The 18,331-nt window shown below is 40.7% G+C and overlaps 1 protein-coding gene across 3 annotated transcripts in view; it reads left to right on the top strand.

Moving 5' to 3' along the window:
• Positions 1-384: 384 nt before the first annotated feature.
• LOC115079351 (tumor necrosis factor receptor superfamily member 10B-like) overlaps positions 385-18,331 on the top strand; it is a 33,065-nt gene continuing 15,118 nt past the window's right edge. The window contains exons 1-7 of one of the 3 annotated variants that reach the window (XM_029582855.1): positions 385-684; positions 9,332-9,458; positions 9,652-9,783; positions 12,282-12,396; positions 13,414-13,508; positions 14,658-14,681; positions 15,516-15,553. In XM_029582855.1, coding sequence (XP_029438715.1) covers positions 553-684; positions 9,332-9,458; positions 9,652-9,783; positions 12,282-12,396; positions 13,414-13,508; positions 14,658-14,681; positions 15,516-15,553 — 663 coding nt within the window. In that variant the 5' untranslated portion in view covers positions 385-552. Of the gene's footprint in view, positions 685-1,351; positions 2,015-9,331; positions 9,459-9,651; positions 9,784-12,281; positions 12,397-13,413; positions 13,509-14,594; positions 14,682-15,515; positions 15,554-18,331 lie in introns of those variants that run through there. The other 2 variants (XM_029582854.1, XM_029582856.1) reach the window with 2 other exon arrangements.

Genomic DNA, 18,331 nt, shown 5'->3' on the forward strand with positions numbered 1-18,331 from the left:
CAGTATGCAGATGAGCCTTCCAGTCCTCTTCTACAGATTTTCCTAATCTGTGCACAGCCATGGATTTGGAAAATGGACACTCGTTAATTGAGCATCCCTTTTCCTAAACTGACTGCTGGCACACTTTTTTTTTTTTTTTTTTTTAACTTTCTGTCCTTTTGTTCCTACAACTTAATGTTGCCAGGATCTTAAGTCGGAGGAACTACAGAAACGCAGCGTGTGTGTGTAAGTTTCTGCAGATTTGGTACCCGCCCCCTGCCGCATTCACAGTAATCTCAGAGGGGCTGGAAATCAGAAGTTCCCAGGTATGCTAATAGCCTCATTAACTTGCATTTGCACGTGATCAGCCCTATTAGTTTCGGGGGTGGGGGATTGGATTCGCGAATCCGCTATCGGAGTCCCTGTTTTGAGGGGCGGTCAGCTCGCGCATTCCCGAACAGGAAAGAGCGCGCGCGGGCCCCCCTCGCTGAAAACAATGACAGGAAAGGGCGGGGCGAGTGACGTCGGCCGCACCTGCAGCGGCCGCTGCGTTCAGTCCCGCTGAGAGCAGCGATGGGATCGGAGGCAGAGCGGACCCGTAGTTTGGATGTCGGAGGCTTCACCGGGCCGTCGGGCTGGTGCCGGCTTTGGGTTCTTTTCCTTTTCTTGGCGCTGGTTCTGCCCGTGCCAGCGCTGGGCCGTGCGGTGAGTTGGTGGCCGCGACTCGGAGGGGGCGTGCGTCGCCGGGGCCGGCGCGAGCTGCCGCGCCCCCCCACTCGGCTGCCGGCAGGGCCGCCGCTCCCCGAGGGTGGCGCCTTAGTTTGGGCACCGGTTGTGTTTCGGGGAAACTTTCCGGAGTGAGTGGAAAAAAAATAAATGGAGAGGCGTGTGGGAGGCGGCCGGCTCCTGCCGGCCAAATCCGGAACACTGGGAGCAGGGACTCCTGGTGCTCTGCAGCACCCTGAAGATTTCTGACACAATCCCCGGGACCTGCAGCAGCTAAATCGGAACTCTCCGGGGCACGGTTTCCACTTTGCTGTCAATATTGGGGGGGGTGGTAAGGTGGTCGCCTTGCTAGTCTGCTTGAATGGGCAGAAATAAAGGTCAACAAATAAAACAATAATATTTATATCTTAACCGTAACGTCTGGCAGTGCTGGAAAGAGCAGAAGGCGAGGGCAGCTGCTGCGTTTCTTTTCACCGCGCTCGCCCCCCCCCCCCCCGCCCCCGCGATCTCTTTAAAGCTCGGCGGGGGCTGGGTGCCGGAACGATGTTGCGCCGCGCTGGAGGATCCCGGGACCGCCGCCTGCGTTGCTGCTGGCGGCGGTCCCGGGATCCTCGAATGCGGCGGAGCTTGTTGGCCTTTCCGGGTAGCCGTTCGCGAGCTTATGCATGGTCGCTAAGTGTGCGCTTAAAAGCAGAAATCGGCGTTCTTTCCTGCTGCTTCTAACCGCTTTTGAGATCAGTGATCAGAGTAACACGGTTTCTGAAAGGATGTTAAATGTTGTTCTCCTTGTTGGATTGCCTTCATTAATGAGTGTAGAAAATTGTAAATCGCGTAGAGCCTTGGCAATTAGGCGCTTATGCAATGCGAATAAATGGTAAAATAGCACGTTCCTGTGTTGCCCGGTCTTGTGACCAGGTTTTTGGGTGAGGGCCAGCCTGAGACTCTGGAATCACGTGGGGTGCCTTTCCATCCAGGAGCTTTCCTGACGGTAGGAAGAACGTGAGGGGGAGTGTAAGCCATCATGTGCATTGCCTTTTTGAGATTGTAGCTTGCTGATAGTGTCTGCACTCCTGCTTTAAAACAGTAGTACTCTATACAGCTTTTTCATGAACAGGTCTACCGGTAACAAAGGTCCTTATTTGTCAGATTTTTATTTCCATGGAGGAAAAAAAGTGTAAATGTTTTCCCTCAGGGCTGTTGTCACCATTATTTATTTTATTTATTTATTGTTTTTGTTATACCGAGTTTCATGATAGGCATCACATCAACCCGGTTTACAAATAACAAGGAGTGTAAAGCATAACGTAAGGTAAAAAAACAATATTTTCAATAAGAACCTTGAACTTTAAATACAGTGAATCAGAAAAAGGGAGAGGGAAAGTTACAAAAAACAAGGAAAATAAACTTGGGATGGAAGGGGAGAAATTGAACAGCACAATATTTACATTTCAGCCTATTGATACATTAGAATAGCAAGTGAAAAAATAAGACTATGAAACGGTACATAGGTAATCAAATGAATAAATATGACACAGTTGTGAATGGTAATAGTATGATAAATATTCAGCAGGAATTAGTGAGAGAGGGTTTGAGGTTGGTTGATTCGTGTTTACATTCCATTATTGCATACGAGTTAGTGCTAGTGAGATGAGGTTTTATTCAAGGCTTGGAAATGCTTTTTTGAAAAGCCAAGTTTTTAGTCTTTTCCTAAATGTTAAAGAGCATGGCTCTTGTCTCAAATCAGGTGGGATCGAGTTCCAGAGAGCTGGACCTGCTGATGAGAAGGCTCTGAGACTCAAGGATTTATGTTGGTAGGTTTTGGAATTTGGAGTGACTCTTTGTAGTGTTCCCTGATAGGCCTGGCGGAGGTGAATTTTTTAAGTGGTATTTGTAGGTCGAGTTGCATGTGTTGGTTGATAGTTTTGTAAATGATGTTAATGGTTTTGTACATGATTCTATAGTGGATCGGAAGCCAATGGAGGTTTTTGAGAATAGGTGAAATGTGGTCAATTTTCCTGGAATTTGTAAGGACTCTGGCTGCAGAGTTCTGAACCTTTTGTAAAGGTTTGGTGTAAGAAGCTGGGAGGCCTAGTCAGCAGTAACATGGATATTGATTAACTGTTGGAAAGTTTGTCGAGTACCATTTTTTATTTATTGGATTTACTCTCAGGCTGATCTAATAAAGCCACGTGGAATATGGGCACCAGCCATTCTCCTGGATGTGCGATAGAATATTTAAATGAGGGGTCGCGCTGCCTAGGAGGCGCTAAAGACAAATGTGCGCACGAGCACCTCTTTAGCAGCAGGTGCCCAAGAGAGGTGGCTGTCAGTGGGTTAGGGATGCTCAATTAACAAGTGTCCATTTTCGTAACCTGTGGTTGTGCACAGGTTAAAAAAAAGTTGGCAAAATTGAGCATTCGTTTTCCTAAGCTGACTGTGGCTTTCTGTCTGTGTCTTTCCGTTTTTCTGTCTTTCCCTACCTACCTCTGACTTAATATCGCCATGATATTAAGTTGGAAGATGTACAGAAAAGCAGTATTTTCTGCTTTTCTGTACACATTTTTGGGCTGCTTTGGGCAGGTGTTACTATTTGAGCATAAAAATGTATGGGTCAGGCACACTTTTTTTTTTTTTTTATCTTGGGGAATAGCTGATGGCCTCATCAATGTGCATTTGCATGTGATGAGCACTATTAGTTTTGCGGGAGGTTGGATGCGCTAATCCCTTTATGGAATAAGGGGCTGTGGATGTGTGTCCACCTGCAGGTTAAACATTGCGCTTGGCGTAACATCCCTCCCTTTCCAGAGGCTGGCAACATGCCAAACATTTCTCAACATCTTTAGAGATGTTGAAGGGAGAAACTTCCTTCAATAAAGAGCTATAGACAGGCAATTAGGTGCTTATGATCAAGTGAAAAAGTGTTCCCTCACACTGTACTCAACACATGATATGACAATGTGGTAGATTTTATTTTTTGTGGGGGGGGGTGGTTATTTGACCCAATGCTATTAAGTTTTGCATCTCAACAGCAAAGCAAACCCTCCACTACCAGGCACGTTGACAGGAGACAGGTGGCTCCGGTCATTCTTGCTATGCCAGACTAACACAGCTATCCATCTGATGGTTTGTTTTTTTTTACCAGGCATGTTGTGTTGCCACACAAAACCTTGCCAAAAACACACTGGGATTCTTTGTAGTAAAGCTGTCATGCCATTAAAGCAGCAGGACTTGTACAGTGGCAGCTTTATTCTAGGGCTCCTGTTAGCAAAACCCCTTTTCCTATTTGTCCTCTCTCCTCAGAAATGACTGACCCATTTGCATGCGTTCTAAACACTTTTCACTACTTAGGCGCTCACTAGATTTTTCTATTTGCCACAAGACCAACATATCTTGTCCCACTCTCTCCATTTCTCTTTACAGCTGGTTAATTTATAATCCAATCTATCTTTTTTTCTGTTATCAAATTGGCACATGCCCCACTACCAGGCCTGGTTATATTTCCAGTGCATGTGTGTCTGTATGTAATTGGGAACTGCATACCCTCCCTTCATCCCTTTTCCCCCATCTAGCTCCCTCTGCAAATGCCCTGCCTGGAGATTTTGTATTGTGATCACCCTGAAATTGTGTGAATTGGGGAGAAGGGTGCATGCTTCAACTTAATCTCTTCCACTCCCCCACCGTACTCCATCACATGTTCTTTCTTCCTCCCCCCCCTTATTTCCAGGGATGACCCCAGTATTGTCACTATCCCCACCCAGATTTTGTGAAGGAATTTCACTCTGCTTCCTGCACAAGCTCCTCCCCTCGAACTCAGCCTGCAGGGGAGGGAGACAGACTAGAGAAGAAAAGATCTAACTCTGCTCCTTAATGCTATCCCTCCCATCCTGTTTCTGCCCCTGGGCTTCAGGAGTAGGGTGTCCTGGCAGTGGTGCCTACGACCATAGACTAGCTAGGGCTCTGGTCTGATGAATTCCAGCCCTTGTGTGCTCTAATACTGCCTCTAGGCGGGGTGCTACTTCCTCTAGTCTACAGTGTCAGCACTGCAGACATTTTCAATCATTGCAGGCCATAACTATTCTAATCTCATACAAGTGGCATGCATGCTAGCCCCAGGGTTAACCAGTTAGCAACTGCTTATAGCCAGAGTAAGTAAAATCGTAATAGATATTCCTCAAGTATTAAAGCACAACTATAAATTAATTTTAAAAATTGCCCGGTCAGATAAAGACTACTTCAGCCAAAAGTTCTCAGCATTAATAGGGACCTAACATTCAAGATAATTGCTGGAGAGCATGTATCTGTTTTGTGCCAGCAGTGGCAGAATGTAAAATGGTTTGCTTTACTGAGTAAATAATTGCTCTAAGCAATTTAGGCAGCAGCAGTACTGCCTACAGGTCTTAAAATATTACCTTGCCTTCTTTTGGTTCTGTCTTCAGTTTATTTCCAAATATGTTTAGTTAATTATTTTCCTATATTTATCCATATCTGGAACAAAAATGTGTGTTTTTCCCTTCTGCCATTGGTTTTGATAGTAGAATCTACTTGATGTTGAAAAGGTCCATACTCTGGATCAGTGGTCCCCAACCCTGTCCTGGGGGCCCACCAGCCAGTCGGGTTTTCAGGACATCCGCAATGAATATGCATGAGAGAAAATTTGCATGCACTGCCTCCATAACATGCAAATTTTCTCTCATGCATATTCATTGCAGATATCCTGAAAACCCAACTGGCTGGTGGGCCCCCAGGACAGGGTTGGGGACCATTGCTCTAGATGACGTATTTGGATGCAAAAATAGTGCAGTTTCTAGGGTACTGCTATTGTGTCTTTGGGAAATTGAGAATAGTTAAATTCCAACCTTTTCTGGATGTTTAATGTATCTGCATTCTTAATGTATCCACATTCTTACATGCTTGTTACTGTTATAATGTAAACCGAAGTGATATGTAATTTTGCTACATGAACTCCGGTATATAAAAATGTTAGATAAATAAATAAATGTAAAAACTTTTAGGATTATTGTACAGTTCTTGGGTATCTCTCATTTGGATTATGGAAACACATTGATAGGCTTACCCCTAACAGTTATTAGGAAGATTGCTCAAAATGTGCTGGCTTGAACAATATTAGATTGTATGAGGACTAGTAAATGAAACATTATATTGGCTTCCAGTGGAGTTGTGCATTAAAATTTAAGACTTCAGCGGTGACATTAAAGGTTTTGAGAGGTGTGGTTCCAGATTATCTGAGAAGGTTCAATGATATCAGCCTTGGAGAAATTTAGTCTAGCCAAGAGGCACTTCTCGTGATGCCTTAATTTAAAATGATGATACGAAGATACCAATTAAGATCATGGGTTTCTCTTCAAATCTATGGAATGAGCTACCTCTAGTAATCTGCCAAGAAGTGGATTACTTATGTTTCTGTAAACAATTTGACATGCGTGTTTTGTTTTTTTTTTTTTTATCAAGGAGAATAGTGAAATCATTGTGCATGAAGCTGGTGGTATAATATCTGCAGTGGAGATAGGTTGATAAACTTATTGTATCTTTTTAATTTGTATTTTGATTGTAATCTTATGTAATATATATTTTATTTGTATATACACCACTTTGATTAGACTTGGGACTTGATAGTGGTATATAACAAATTCTAAAAAAAAAGCTGTCAAGAACTCATTTTGCATAGAAAAGAGTATCAAGCAGTGAACACAACAAAAAAGGGCTACATTTGCTCTTACCTCCGAAAGAAGGATCTGTGATTAGACATGTGGCATGCCACTTAAGATGGAAGTTTCCCTCGTGCGTTGAGCGTTGTTTGCAAGTGACAGAACAGCTCTTGAATTTTCTTATAGAATGTAATCAATGATGCAAAATTACATTAGTGCTTTTTTCCACCCTTGGTTGCTTATAAAATTTTTTGACTACTGCTATGTTTAGAAAGTGGAAAATTTGTTTAAGCTATGTAAATGTTTTTCCCCAAACTTTTATCTTTGCACTTGAACGTTGAGATAAATTTTGGTTACTATTGTTTGAGTGGATCCAATTCAGTTTTGCCATTAAAATACATTAGATATAACAAAGTATTTATCAGTGCTATTAAGTTAATCATCAGAACCCTGGGCAAGTGCAACTTTCAGCAGTGCTGGTATTTTCCATTAACTTTTTCTTGAAGATGAAAGATGGTTTCCTTTCTGGAACCTAGTTCTGTTTGGTGTGTGCTACATTAGCCACAAGATGCATAAACCTAGTTTCTTTATAAATTGTTTATATTCTGGAGAGTTAAATGAATTGCAACTTTGATATACCTCTTATGTTTTCTTGATGGTTGCATAGATACAGTTTAAAGCCCATATGGCTCTTTTCAGTAATGTTAAAATGTATGTAGTTTTGTGGTTTCTTTTAAATGGTGAAGAAGCTTTGTTGTGTCTGAAGGCCTGGTGCCAAATAACCTTAATTACAAAGGATGGACATTAAAACAATACATTCAAATATCTTAGCAAAATTAACTAGCATGGAAATTTATTTGTTTATATTGTGTGTATTTCATGGTTCCAAAACAAACAATTGGGTTGAACTTCATTAAAGGAAGGCAGTCTATAAATGTAACATAACATTCACACATCCAGCTACAATATTTTTTCCCCTGCTGTGTACTCTAAATCAGCCACAAGGCTCAAATCTGCAGTTGTTTTGTTTGATTCTTTGACAGCAATTCAAGCTGCCTCACAGACTGCCCCTTGCTGTGCCACCTTCTCTCTGCTGGATAACTTATTGTGATTGGTAGCTGGAGTTACTAGATTTAGTAAAAATGCTAAAGCGTGTAATTCTGCTTGCACATCTGACTCCCATTCCATTATTTCTAAATTGAATCCATAAAATACACTACACTGAAGGTAAGCACCTGTATATGTACTTTTCTCTTTGTTTCTTGGCAAGTAATTGCTATTATGTAATGTGTGTGGCTTGGAAGACTTATGTGCAGTATAAGGTGTTTCATAAATCACCGGGTGTCTGTTTTCTTCCCAACTAGAAATACTTGCCTTGCTTCCCCCCTACTCCAAGAAATCCTGTTGAATGCAAGCAATATGATTGCCAGCTAAAAAGACGAAAAACAGAGATCTTAATGAGACCTGTATCTAAGCAATTCTGAAAATTTAACAAAATCCTTTGTAGCTCAGGAGTTTGTAAATCAGCTGTTAAGCACCAAAGCAGTTAACTAACCTTGTACCAGTTTTAGTAAATTGGCTAGAGCCAAATCCATATTGAGTCAGTAGCTCCATGGCTGTGCCTTGCATAACTTCAGAAAGGAAGAGCAACTGAAAAGAGATTTCAAGAATGGTATTGAATTTTAGGGGAATTTTTTCTTTTATAACACATTCTGAGGCCTTACAAATGTATAGACTGCAACATTCTGATTGTTGAACCTACTGATCTTAAAGTGCATGGCACCTTACCTCATAGTGCTGTATACACTAGGGATGTACATTTATTTTTTTTATTTTTAGTGCACATGAAAACTGCCCCCTCCCCCCCCCAAAAAAAAAACCTAATACAAACAAATATTTTCAGGCTGCATAACCCTAGTATATATTGTGAATACATTTTAAATAAGATGGAAAACATTTATAGTTGTGCCCTGCATGTCTTCATTTTTTCTGAAAGGCATCAGTGCTTGAGTTTGCAGCAGCAGTACTTGCTGGCCATGGCTAGCAGAAAGAAGTGGTAGAAACCGGATAAATGCATAAAATAAGCATTTTGTTCCCTAGGAGAAACCTAACATCTTTTTTTCTGTGGCATCCAGAAAAATTGCCATTGATACACTATATCTGGCTCTAGTGGTATTTTGATATAAAAGCATAAATCTGTGCGTATGAGAGGAGACTCACTCATGCTACCAATGGACCTTCACCCACAAGCAGCCATAAAAATGCTGTGTACTATTTTACAGCCATCTAAGAATGGACTAAAAACAACAAACTCCATCTAAACGCAAGCAAAACAGGTTCTGTGGATACAAAACATGCACAGTCCCAATCTGAAAATCCCAGTCTGTTTCCATAAGCCTCCACAAATCCGGGCAACAGTAAAGAGTTGTCTTTTCCAGCTAGCAACTTACAAAGACGTCACCCTCTCATTGAGAAGATGAACCTCCTTCTGGTGATCCATGCCACTGTAACGCTGTGTAAAAGACCCTTGCAGCTGGGGCCAAATTCCAGATCATACAAAACCCCACTGTGTGGCTGATAGTATGCAAGCTGTACAAGCATATCACGCTTAATACAAATTATGCTGGCCTCCAGTTCCCTACAGATCCTAATTCAAAAGCCTGTGGTAAACATGATTGTAAAACACGTCAGATACAAAACTAGATTGACTGTAGATATGTCTGGCTCCAGGTGCTTGGATTGTGGTGTTTAGTAATTTATTTTAATTAGCTTTCATTTATATTTTATGTTTCCTAATGAGTTCAAAGCTATAGAAGGTTTAAAAATGTTCAGTTTTACCTGGATTATTACATTTTTTTATGTTATTTATTGATTGTTTTAGGAAAGATAACTTTAATATGGATTAGCATCTTCCTTTGTAGCTGGCAGTTGAAACTTATATATATATTTTTTCTATTTAGTTTGGGACTTCAGGAATGGTTCCCAAATACCAGCCAAAAGAATACAAAAACAGAATTGCAAGGGAGATGGATTGTGGAAATGATGAATATTATGAAAACGGGATATGTTGTGAAAATTGTCCTGCTGGTAAGGAGTCTCTTTTGCTAGTCTCTATGTAGCTTTTTAACTTTTTTTTTTTTTTTTGTGACATTCATAGTATGCTGGGATTGGTTCGGGTTCATATGTGTTTTCTCACTACAAAGTCACACTTACAATTTGGACAAAAAAAAGCTATTTTGCCTTGCTGAATATAATGCCGTTTTCTACGTCTGTTTTGTAGGTACTCATGTTGTAGAGCCTTGCAGGAGTATGCATGAGCAAGGAAAATGTAACGATTGCAGACATGGCGAGGAGTTCACGGCATATGCCAATGGCTTAGTCAAGTGCCTCACCTGTAAGCACTGCAGACAAGGTACAGTGTATGGCTGTGACTTTCATGATCATGTGGGTTTTTTCAGGCCACGCTTGTGAGTGCTTTGTGTCTGAAAACCAAATTTGCTATCAAAACCACTGAAATACTTTACATAACAATCACTACATTTCTTGTTTACTACATGCTAAAAATGTTCTGCTACTTTTTATAGGTTAAATGGTAACTAAATATTACCTTTCTAAAAATTGCTCAGGCATTTAAACCTACCAGAGCTAATGCCACTAAGTCAGTTTGAGAATGGATCTTTCTTAAAAAAAAAAAATAAATTTATTTAACAGTTTTTTGTTTTTTTTTTATACAGACATTAAAATACACATATCTGTTTACATAGTAACAAAAAGGTGGAAAATACAATTAACAGGGAGAGGGGGAAGGACAACTGAAAGAGTTCCAACAGTGGAAGCTGAGCAGGCTGAAAGAAGAATAACTGAAATAATATAAGAATAACTGAAATAATACAAGGGTACTTGATTTACAGAATATTTGATATACACATTTACAGTTTACAGCTTACTTGATTTACACATTTACAAATTGGGGCTGAAGAGGTCAGCTGAGGGAGTTAATCCAGAAAGGCCTGGTGGCAAAGCCAAGTTTTTAACATTTTACAGAATTTAAAAGGACATTGCTCCAGACGGAGGTCAGGAGGGAGGGAATTCCAATGAGTGGGGCCTGCAATGGATAGGGCACGAGTTCTTGTTGCTTTCCTCAGAGTAGGGACTTGGAGGGTGCCTTTAAGATTTGCTCTGGTGGGGCGGGTGGATTGAGTTGGTAGCAAAGGTTCATTTAGCCAGAGGGAGTTATAGGTGTAGATGGCTTTATGTATAATGGTAAGAGTCTTGAAGAGGATGCGGGAGGATATGGGGAGCCAGTGTAAGATTGCCAACTTCTCTTTGCCTTTGGGTATCAACTTTGCATTTGAGTAGTTGGTTTGCTTACGGTGGCTCTTACTGCTATTCATCTTTAAAACACTGCATTTGTTCCAGTGGCAAGAACTATGTTTATTGGGTAAGCAGGGATATTGGACCCATTCTTTGGAACAAAAATAGAATTCTATCATATGCTGTTCAACGTTAGTTTAAGACTACAGATTTTTTTCCCCTTATTTGGATGTTTTATTTGCCTTATTGTGTTCATACTTATAAACTGTTGTAATCTACTTTTGGAACAATGGTATATAAACATAAATAAAAAGCATAAATACGGCTTACTTTTATAATGTCTGAAGCAGTCACCTTGACATGCAATAACTATTTACATCAGCATTTTATTAAATTTAAGTGGCTTAACACAAAAATGTCTAAGCAATGTACAAAATAAAACATTCATAATTTCAAACTGTTGTACTTGGCAAACAATATAAAACAAAGCAAACTATAGCTTGTTGGGAGTCCTGAGCTGACAGGGGTACATTCAAAATAGTAACGTTCATCCTGCTATAGTTAAGCCTTTTTAAATAAATGTTTTTTACAGTCATGGAGTCATAATTCCAAAGGAAAGGAGTTCCATAAAATTGGAGCTGTGATTGAGAAAGCAGACTCCCTAGTCACAGAGAAAGCACGTTTCAAAAAGGAAAGTTAACCAGACCTCTTCTGAGAAGATCTTAGCAGACGTGAGGGCTGATAAAGCTTGAATAATGCATTAGACCAGTAATGTCAAACTAGGTTTTCAGGATATCTGCAATAAATATGCATATGAGAGATTTGCATGCACTGCCTCCATTGTACACAAATCTCATGCATATTCAATCAATCCAACTTTGTATTCCACACGTTGTTGCAAAGGCAGGCAATGTAATTGTATGATAGTGGATGTGACACGTTCATAGCGTGTTGATACCAGAAATCAAACAAGCAGTTGGATTGGCTGCAGAGAGAGGTCAGGAAGGGCAAGATAAAGACCATTGCAATAGTCAATAAACTTATCTATAATCTGACACATTACCCTGTCCGTCTGATATGCATTCACAGCGTAACTTTTGCCTTTGAGCATTATAGGCAAAAAGATGCTTGGGTGCGAGGTAGGGTCTTCTGTGGCTCCTTGGGGCAGGGCTGGTTATGTGACACCTCCTTGTGGTCACGTGCTGCTGGCGTGCTGAAGGGGCACCACAAGACGCTTTGGTTTGCAAGTTCTGAGGGAGACAGCTCCCCCCCCCCCCCCCCCCCCCCAATCTAGAGGTGGAAATTCCCAGGGTGCCCCATGCACGTGTCCATAGATCTGTGACTACTTGGGCTGGGCCCCGGAGAGGGAAGCATATCCGCTCACTGTCCCGAATGTCTTATGCCAGGGGTTTTAATCAATTAAACAATTGCTTTACCTTCTTTCTTAGAGGGAGAAGAGCAAGTATTTCTACTACAGAGCTAGACTTTCATTTGAAATTTTCTAGATAAAATTTGGGGTGTGGCTTTTTTTCTGTCCTAATACATTTGTCCTTTTTTTGTAATTACCACTGATTCAAATATTTGTTTGTATGACAGATGAAGAAGAAGTTAGCCCTTGCACTTCAATAAGGAATACTGTGTGTCGGTGCAGACCCAGTACTTTCTGCCCACGTGATCAACCTTGTGAGCAGTGCTACATGTGTACTGAGAAGTACGTATTTATTGTGGTATTTTTAGGCAGGGCTGGTGCTTGGATTTTTGCTTTCCTGAGCAAACAGTGAGGGTCTGATGCACCCAGCCTAGCGCACAGGTTTACACGATTTGGGCACGCTAGACTGGCACCCGTTGCAATAAGATTAGTGCATCTAAGACGCATACCCAGATGTGACAGGTTGTGCATATCGGCTACATCAGGCCTGTTTATAGGCCGCCAAGGCCCTAGGTCTCGCTCTCATGCGCTCTCACTCTAGTGTGCGGTTGACTCTTGGCTTCAGGGAGGGACAGTATAATCAATTTGGACTTCAGCCTTACTCTAACAAAATATCTTATTTGCAGTTTCTATCTCAAACGTTCGGGTATTCGGACGTAGAATGTTTTAACAAAGGGTTTGGTACTTCCCCCCTCCTACCCTGGGCCTTCTTACTCCTTTCTGGACCTGGGTTTTTATCCTACTCCCCAAGGGAACTCCTGTAAGCTGAGTTTAAAGGTGGTCCTGGCCTTTTAAGGTGCTCTAAGGGTTTAAAGCATATACTCCTTTAAAGCCCAGGTAGTGGTGAATAAAGGCTTTTGGTGGTGCTAGATCCCAGTCCTGGTTACAATAAGAGCTGGAAGTACAAAGGAATAGGAGGAAACTGCTAAGTCACAAGCAAAATAAAAAATAAACTTTGCCTGGTGTAGAAACTTTGTTTACAGGAAAGGTTTTGTTTTTTGTTTTTTACAGCCACATACTACCTAACAGTAGCTTTAAGACCTTTTGTAGTATTTGGGGTGAGGGGGGGTTGGTCCCTCTCATCTCTCCTCCTCCCCAAATGTGTATAAATTCCAGGATTGTAGTTGACAAGTTGTACAGGCTTTCCTGCTACTGGGATCATCTGGGACTTTAAATGTAATTTGTGCCTGTGTCATAAAAGATTGTGGTAGTTGTGGTTTGTGATGTAAGCTATAAAGTAAAATAGTTCTTACATAGAATTTTTTTGGGTGACTGCATTTCTGTCATTTTTCATTTTAGGTGCCCGGAAGGAAAGAGAATTATTCACAATTGCAATGCGACTTCTGATATTGTGTGCGAAGTACCTTTGAAACCTCAGGTGTCCATCCATTTAGGTATAGTAGAGTATTATAGGGCAGGGTTTGTCATGCTGTCTAGTGTTTAAATTCAGTGTTTGCAATTGGAGGAATGTTCAGTAGATTAGCTAAAGGGTTATTGAGTTTATTCCTGGTGGTGGTGGTTTGAGTTCAGGTCTGTAGTGGCAGAAAGTTAGTGACCTTTGTGATTGGTGGTTTTGGTATTTTAAGCAAAAAAAAAAAAAAAAAGGGTAAGGAGATGCACCAACTAGCAAAACAAGAGGTGTACTCTAAAGAAAACTACAAAGTCTGAGAGGTAATACACAAAAATGATCAAACTTCATTTGGTGAATTAAGCTGAAAAAAGGTAAAAAGATGGATTAAAGGTCCCCCGACACGAAGCTGTTTTGCCAGGGCTGTGTCTGGGAGGACTTCCATGTCCTCATGATATACCATCAAGAATGCAGATTCTGTCATGGTTTATATGGGAAAACCTGTGATTTATCCGGCTAAATGGCTTTAAATACTGACCTTGTAATGCTTTGGAAATTAATAGCAAAAACAGAAATGATTGCTAATAGTAGTAGACTTAAGTTCCTTGTACATACCCAGATCAGTCCAGCCTCCCTTCCAGCAGATGGAGACAGTTTTCGCAGACACTGCCACATAACCTGGTCTGCTACCTGCAGTCCTTCAGTATTTCTGTCTCCAGCAGATGCTGGAGGTGCAAAACCTGTGGTCTGATCCTGTTGAGAGAGTGTGGAGATTTTCCGTCCTGGAGAGGCCATAGCTCCTGGTTTTGAGGTGGATGAATGGGGAATTGGGAACCCTTGCTTTCTCAGTCCTTCCACGCTGGAGGCAGAAAGCTGGTGGATCCAGGTTCCTCGCCTCCAGGACAATTAGTAGAGCCTGCTGCCACTCTTCAGCTCGGGGAAGTCCTTTATGTCTTTGTAGTAAATTTAAAATACAAAAAAAAAGTGAGGCAAGCTTTAAAAAAAACAAAAAAGTTTTACCCCCATAAGAACAGAATAGGAAAAGAAACATTCTTTGGATTTTGTGAGATTTCTCTCTTTAAATTAGTGTAATATTTTGTGCAATGATTTTAATTATATATTTTTTTCTTAGTGATTTTAGGGCCATTGATGTGTGTGGTGCTTATAGTTGTCATGCTCTTCATTTGTTTAACAGCAAAAGTTGACAAACCAGCTCTGGGTAAGAAACACAAATCTGGTAATTTTGGACCTATATATTTTTCAGTACATTAGTGACTTAATCTTTCTGATCAGGCATTGTTTGCTCTGTGTAATACTGCAGCAGTAAAATCTGGTGACTGTAATGTGCTTCTGTGATGGGATGCGATTCTAGTAATAATTTAATGGAAGGCCTATTACTTAAAGGTATGAACAGATAAATACTTAAAATTTATTGCAGAAATAGTTGTGTGAGTAATCTAAGGTAATTATGCAAGCACGACTATGGATGTTTTGGTTGCATGTTGAATGCATCCTCAGATTGGATTATCTCTTCTGAGGTAACCTAAGGGGGCGTGCCTTTGGGAGTTCCTTAAGGAGCGATAAAAGGCTATTTATTCATTTGGGTTAGATCAGTGAGAGAGGGGGATCAGTTAAGCAAGTTTTGCACAGGGGATAATTGTATTAACAGTATGCTCCTTGCTTTTTTTTTTTTTTGGTATTTATGCGTTCAATGCTTTTTTTAAATTTATATATTGCAACTAGAAATTTTTAACTATAAGCTGCTTTGGCAGTCTTTCCAGACCAAAAGGGTGGGGAATTAAGTGGAAAGACACACAGCACAAGATCTGCTAGTAAATGGTTACAAAAAAAAAAGCATTTGAAACTCAGAATTGTAGGTAGTGAGACTGTCCCATGCTGTTTTTTAATGAGCTTTAGGTTATGACAATACCAAGAAAGCTGATTAAGTGGTAAGGGAAATTGTCTCTGTTCCACAATGTAACTATATAAATACAGTTGAGTAATTTTTATTAAGCTATCATGTAATTTAAATGTTTAAACATCTTTCTTTCAGAAAATGCTGGATCTTTGCAGGACAGTACCGTGACACGAGTAAGTACACTTTTTTTTAACTATCAACCCTTATGCCTGATGAACAATAAATGTACAAAGACACTTTTCCCTCCCATCTATTGAATCATAGCTTAGGTATAATTTTTTAAAGTCTCAGATCTGGCACTAAACCTTTCCTTGGTGTAGTCAGAAACTTCATTAAATTACAGTTAATATTGAACAAGATATGCTTAAGCATTCAGTAAAAACTGAAAATGTCTGCTGATTGTTTGGAATGATGCCAAGTGAATAGATGTTTACAACAGAATAATGTCCCTGTTGTCGGTAAATATTTTAGATTTTTAGCCTCCACCTCAAGGCAGGTTACAGCATTGTTAGCATTCAGGCGCACAGTCCTTTGACATATCTGTACAGTGCAGTGGCATAGCCAAAACCTAATCTTTGGTGTGCCCCCCCCAAATTAACATGGATGGGCAATAGGCATACAAGTCTAGGCTCTATTAGCTGTAGTTTTATTGACAAATGCACCTGACAATAGATTTCTAAGTAGTCTGCAGCAGCCATCACATGAGTGACACTTTTAAAATGTTTTAATTCCATTTCAAGCACTTGCCAACATTAAAAATGCCTTATTAATCTGTATTTTATATTTGCAGTTTATAAATACACGATCATGTAAAAATTAAACAAAGAACACTTAAAGACATCAGATTCAATCATGTAACAAAACAAATACTAATGTATTCCTTTATGAATACTCTTTCTGGAAACGTAGAGTATATCATAACTACAATAAAACAGCAATAACTATAAGAACTTAAGATTTTGTGATGGATGCATATTACAACCCAGATTCTGGTGTCACCTCAGTAACAGTAAAATAAACTCCCTCCACTGCCAAACACTGTGAAGTAATACAAACCCTTACAAAAATATAATAAAAAGCCACCTAGAACTTTGCCATACCATACTATAACAGCAGTAACTCTCTCAGGATTCAAGCAGCAACCTTATCTATGAAAAGCAGCAAGGCAAACATTAAACCAGGCCCTCTAAGACTAATACACCACCTACTGGGCAAACAAGTTTGAATGCTTTAAATTCATACAAAGAAACCTGTATGCTAGCCAAAATACTGCACCTCTTTCACACATGCAGAGCACAGACTACACTAAGGAAACAAAATTATCAGCTAAGTAATTTCTCCATTCCCAAAGATGGCATATTCTAATAGATGAAAGTCAAAATATTAACCTTTTGTCTGACCTTATTTTTCTAATCAGTTGGTCCTAGTCTATCTTCCCCCCCCCCCCCCCCAGTCTCTTTTCATAATTCCTTTTTCAGGGGCACTGCCCTTTCCTTCCTCGCGGTCTCACACAGGTTCCCGCTCCCACTTGCACATAGGCTCTAATTCTTACATGCTCTCTCACCAACTCTCACATCCACTTGCTTTTTCATACATACACACACACAGGCTGCGCTCTCTCGTATGTACACACTCGGGCTTCTTGCTCTCTTCTGGGACTCCTTGCTGCAAGGCCTCTTTTCTGGCAACGCGGGATGAGCTCTGCAACGGCTAGATCAAGCCTCGGGCCGCTCGCTGTGTATCAGGCCTCTCATCAGGTGCTGGGTAACTCTGGGTGGGCTTGAGTGCAAACTGCGTGGGCCACGGTCCTACAGTTGTACTACAGCAGCAGGACCTTGCCATGGTGATTTAGTTCATCGGTTATATTTAAGAGCATTGAGTTTTGCTAGTTAGCCTCCAGTATTTGAACCTATATATAGTGAATTTTAGACTATATCCTCCTGACATGGACTCATTTGCCTTACTGAGCCTATTGAAAAGCCCCTATAGTAGCATACAACTCCTGACAGGCTGTAAAGAGGCTTGGAATTCTGCTGGGGGATGTTGGCATTCCTGTTAGGTACCATGTCCAAATTATGTGGAAGAGTGGATTTTTATATAAAAACATGCTTGGGTGCTCACTAGTTGGCTTGGGTTGGTAATATATTAGTGAATATCTTTCCCAACTTCTGCTCTCCTACACATCCATGAAGTCCCTTCCTTCTATCCTCCTCTCACTGGCTTCAGCTAGACTAATATACATGAGACTTTTGCATATTCAGCTGCTCTGCCTCTAAAATATGGAACAAGATACCTCATAGCACAGCAGACAGCTCCAGTCCTAGAGTGCCGCTAACAGGACAGGTTTTCAGGATCTCATGAATATTCATTGTGGATGTTTGCATGCATAGCCCCAATTGCATGCAAATATATTTCCTATATTCATTATGGATATCCTGAAAGCCAAACCTGTTTGCAGCACTCTAGGACTGGAGCTGCCTGGAAACGTATCTCACCTGTTCAGCTAGTCCTCCCTTTACACTCTGCAGCAAATGCCCATCCTCTAGTACTTGTCCACCTGGTCTCCTTGACCTGGCAGCTAGTTCATTTGTGTTACACAATATATAAATCGGCAAAAGTCAAAATTCAGGAAGAAAGAGAAGCCTTACAGCAGTTACAATTCATGTTCTCCTTTTTTTTGAGAGTTTACAATTTGTTATGCTTCATGTTGACTGTCTGGGCCATGGCGTTAGTGATTTTGCTTTTTATTATCACCATGTCTGTACAAATGTGATACTTCATTGAACAATGCACTCCCCAAAAACTACAGTAGATATCTTACTGCTTGGTGTGTGTTTATTGCCTTCACCCTAGATATTGCCCTTCCCTACTTGCTGTTTTTATTACATCCTTCTCAGTTTGAATGGAAGCAGATTGTGTGTGGTGTGATAAGTTTCAACTAGTCAACTTTC

Source organism: Rhinatrema bivittatum, chromosome 17 (assembly GCF_901001135.1).
Source record: "Rhinatrema bivittatum chromosome 17, aRhiBiv1.1, whole genome shotgun sequence".
Taxonomy (NCBI): domain Eukaryota; kingdom Metazoa; phylum Chordata; class Amphibia; order Gymnophiona; family Rhinatrematidae; genus Rhinatrema; species Rhinatrema bivittatum.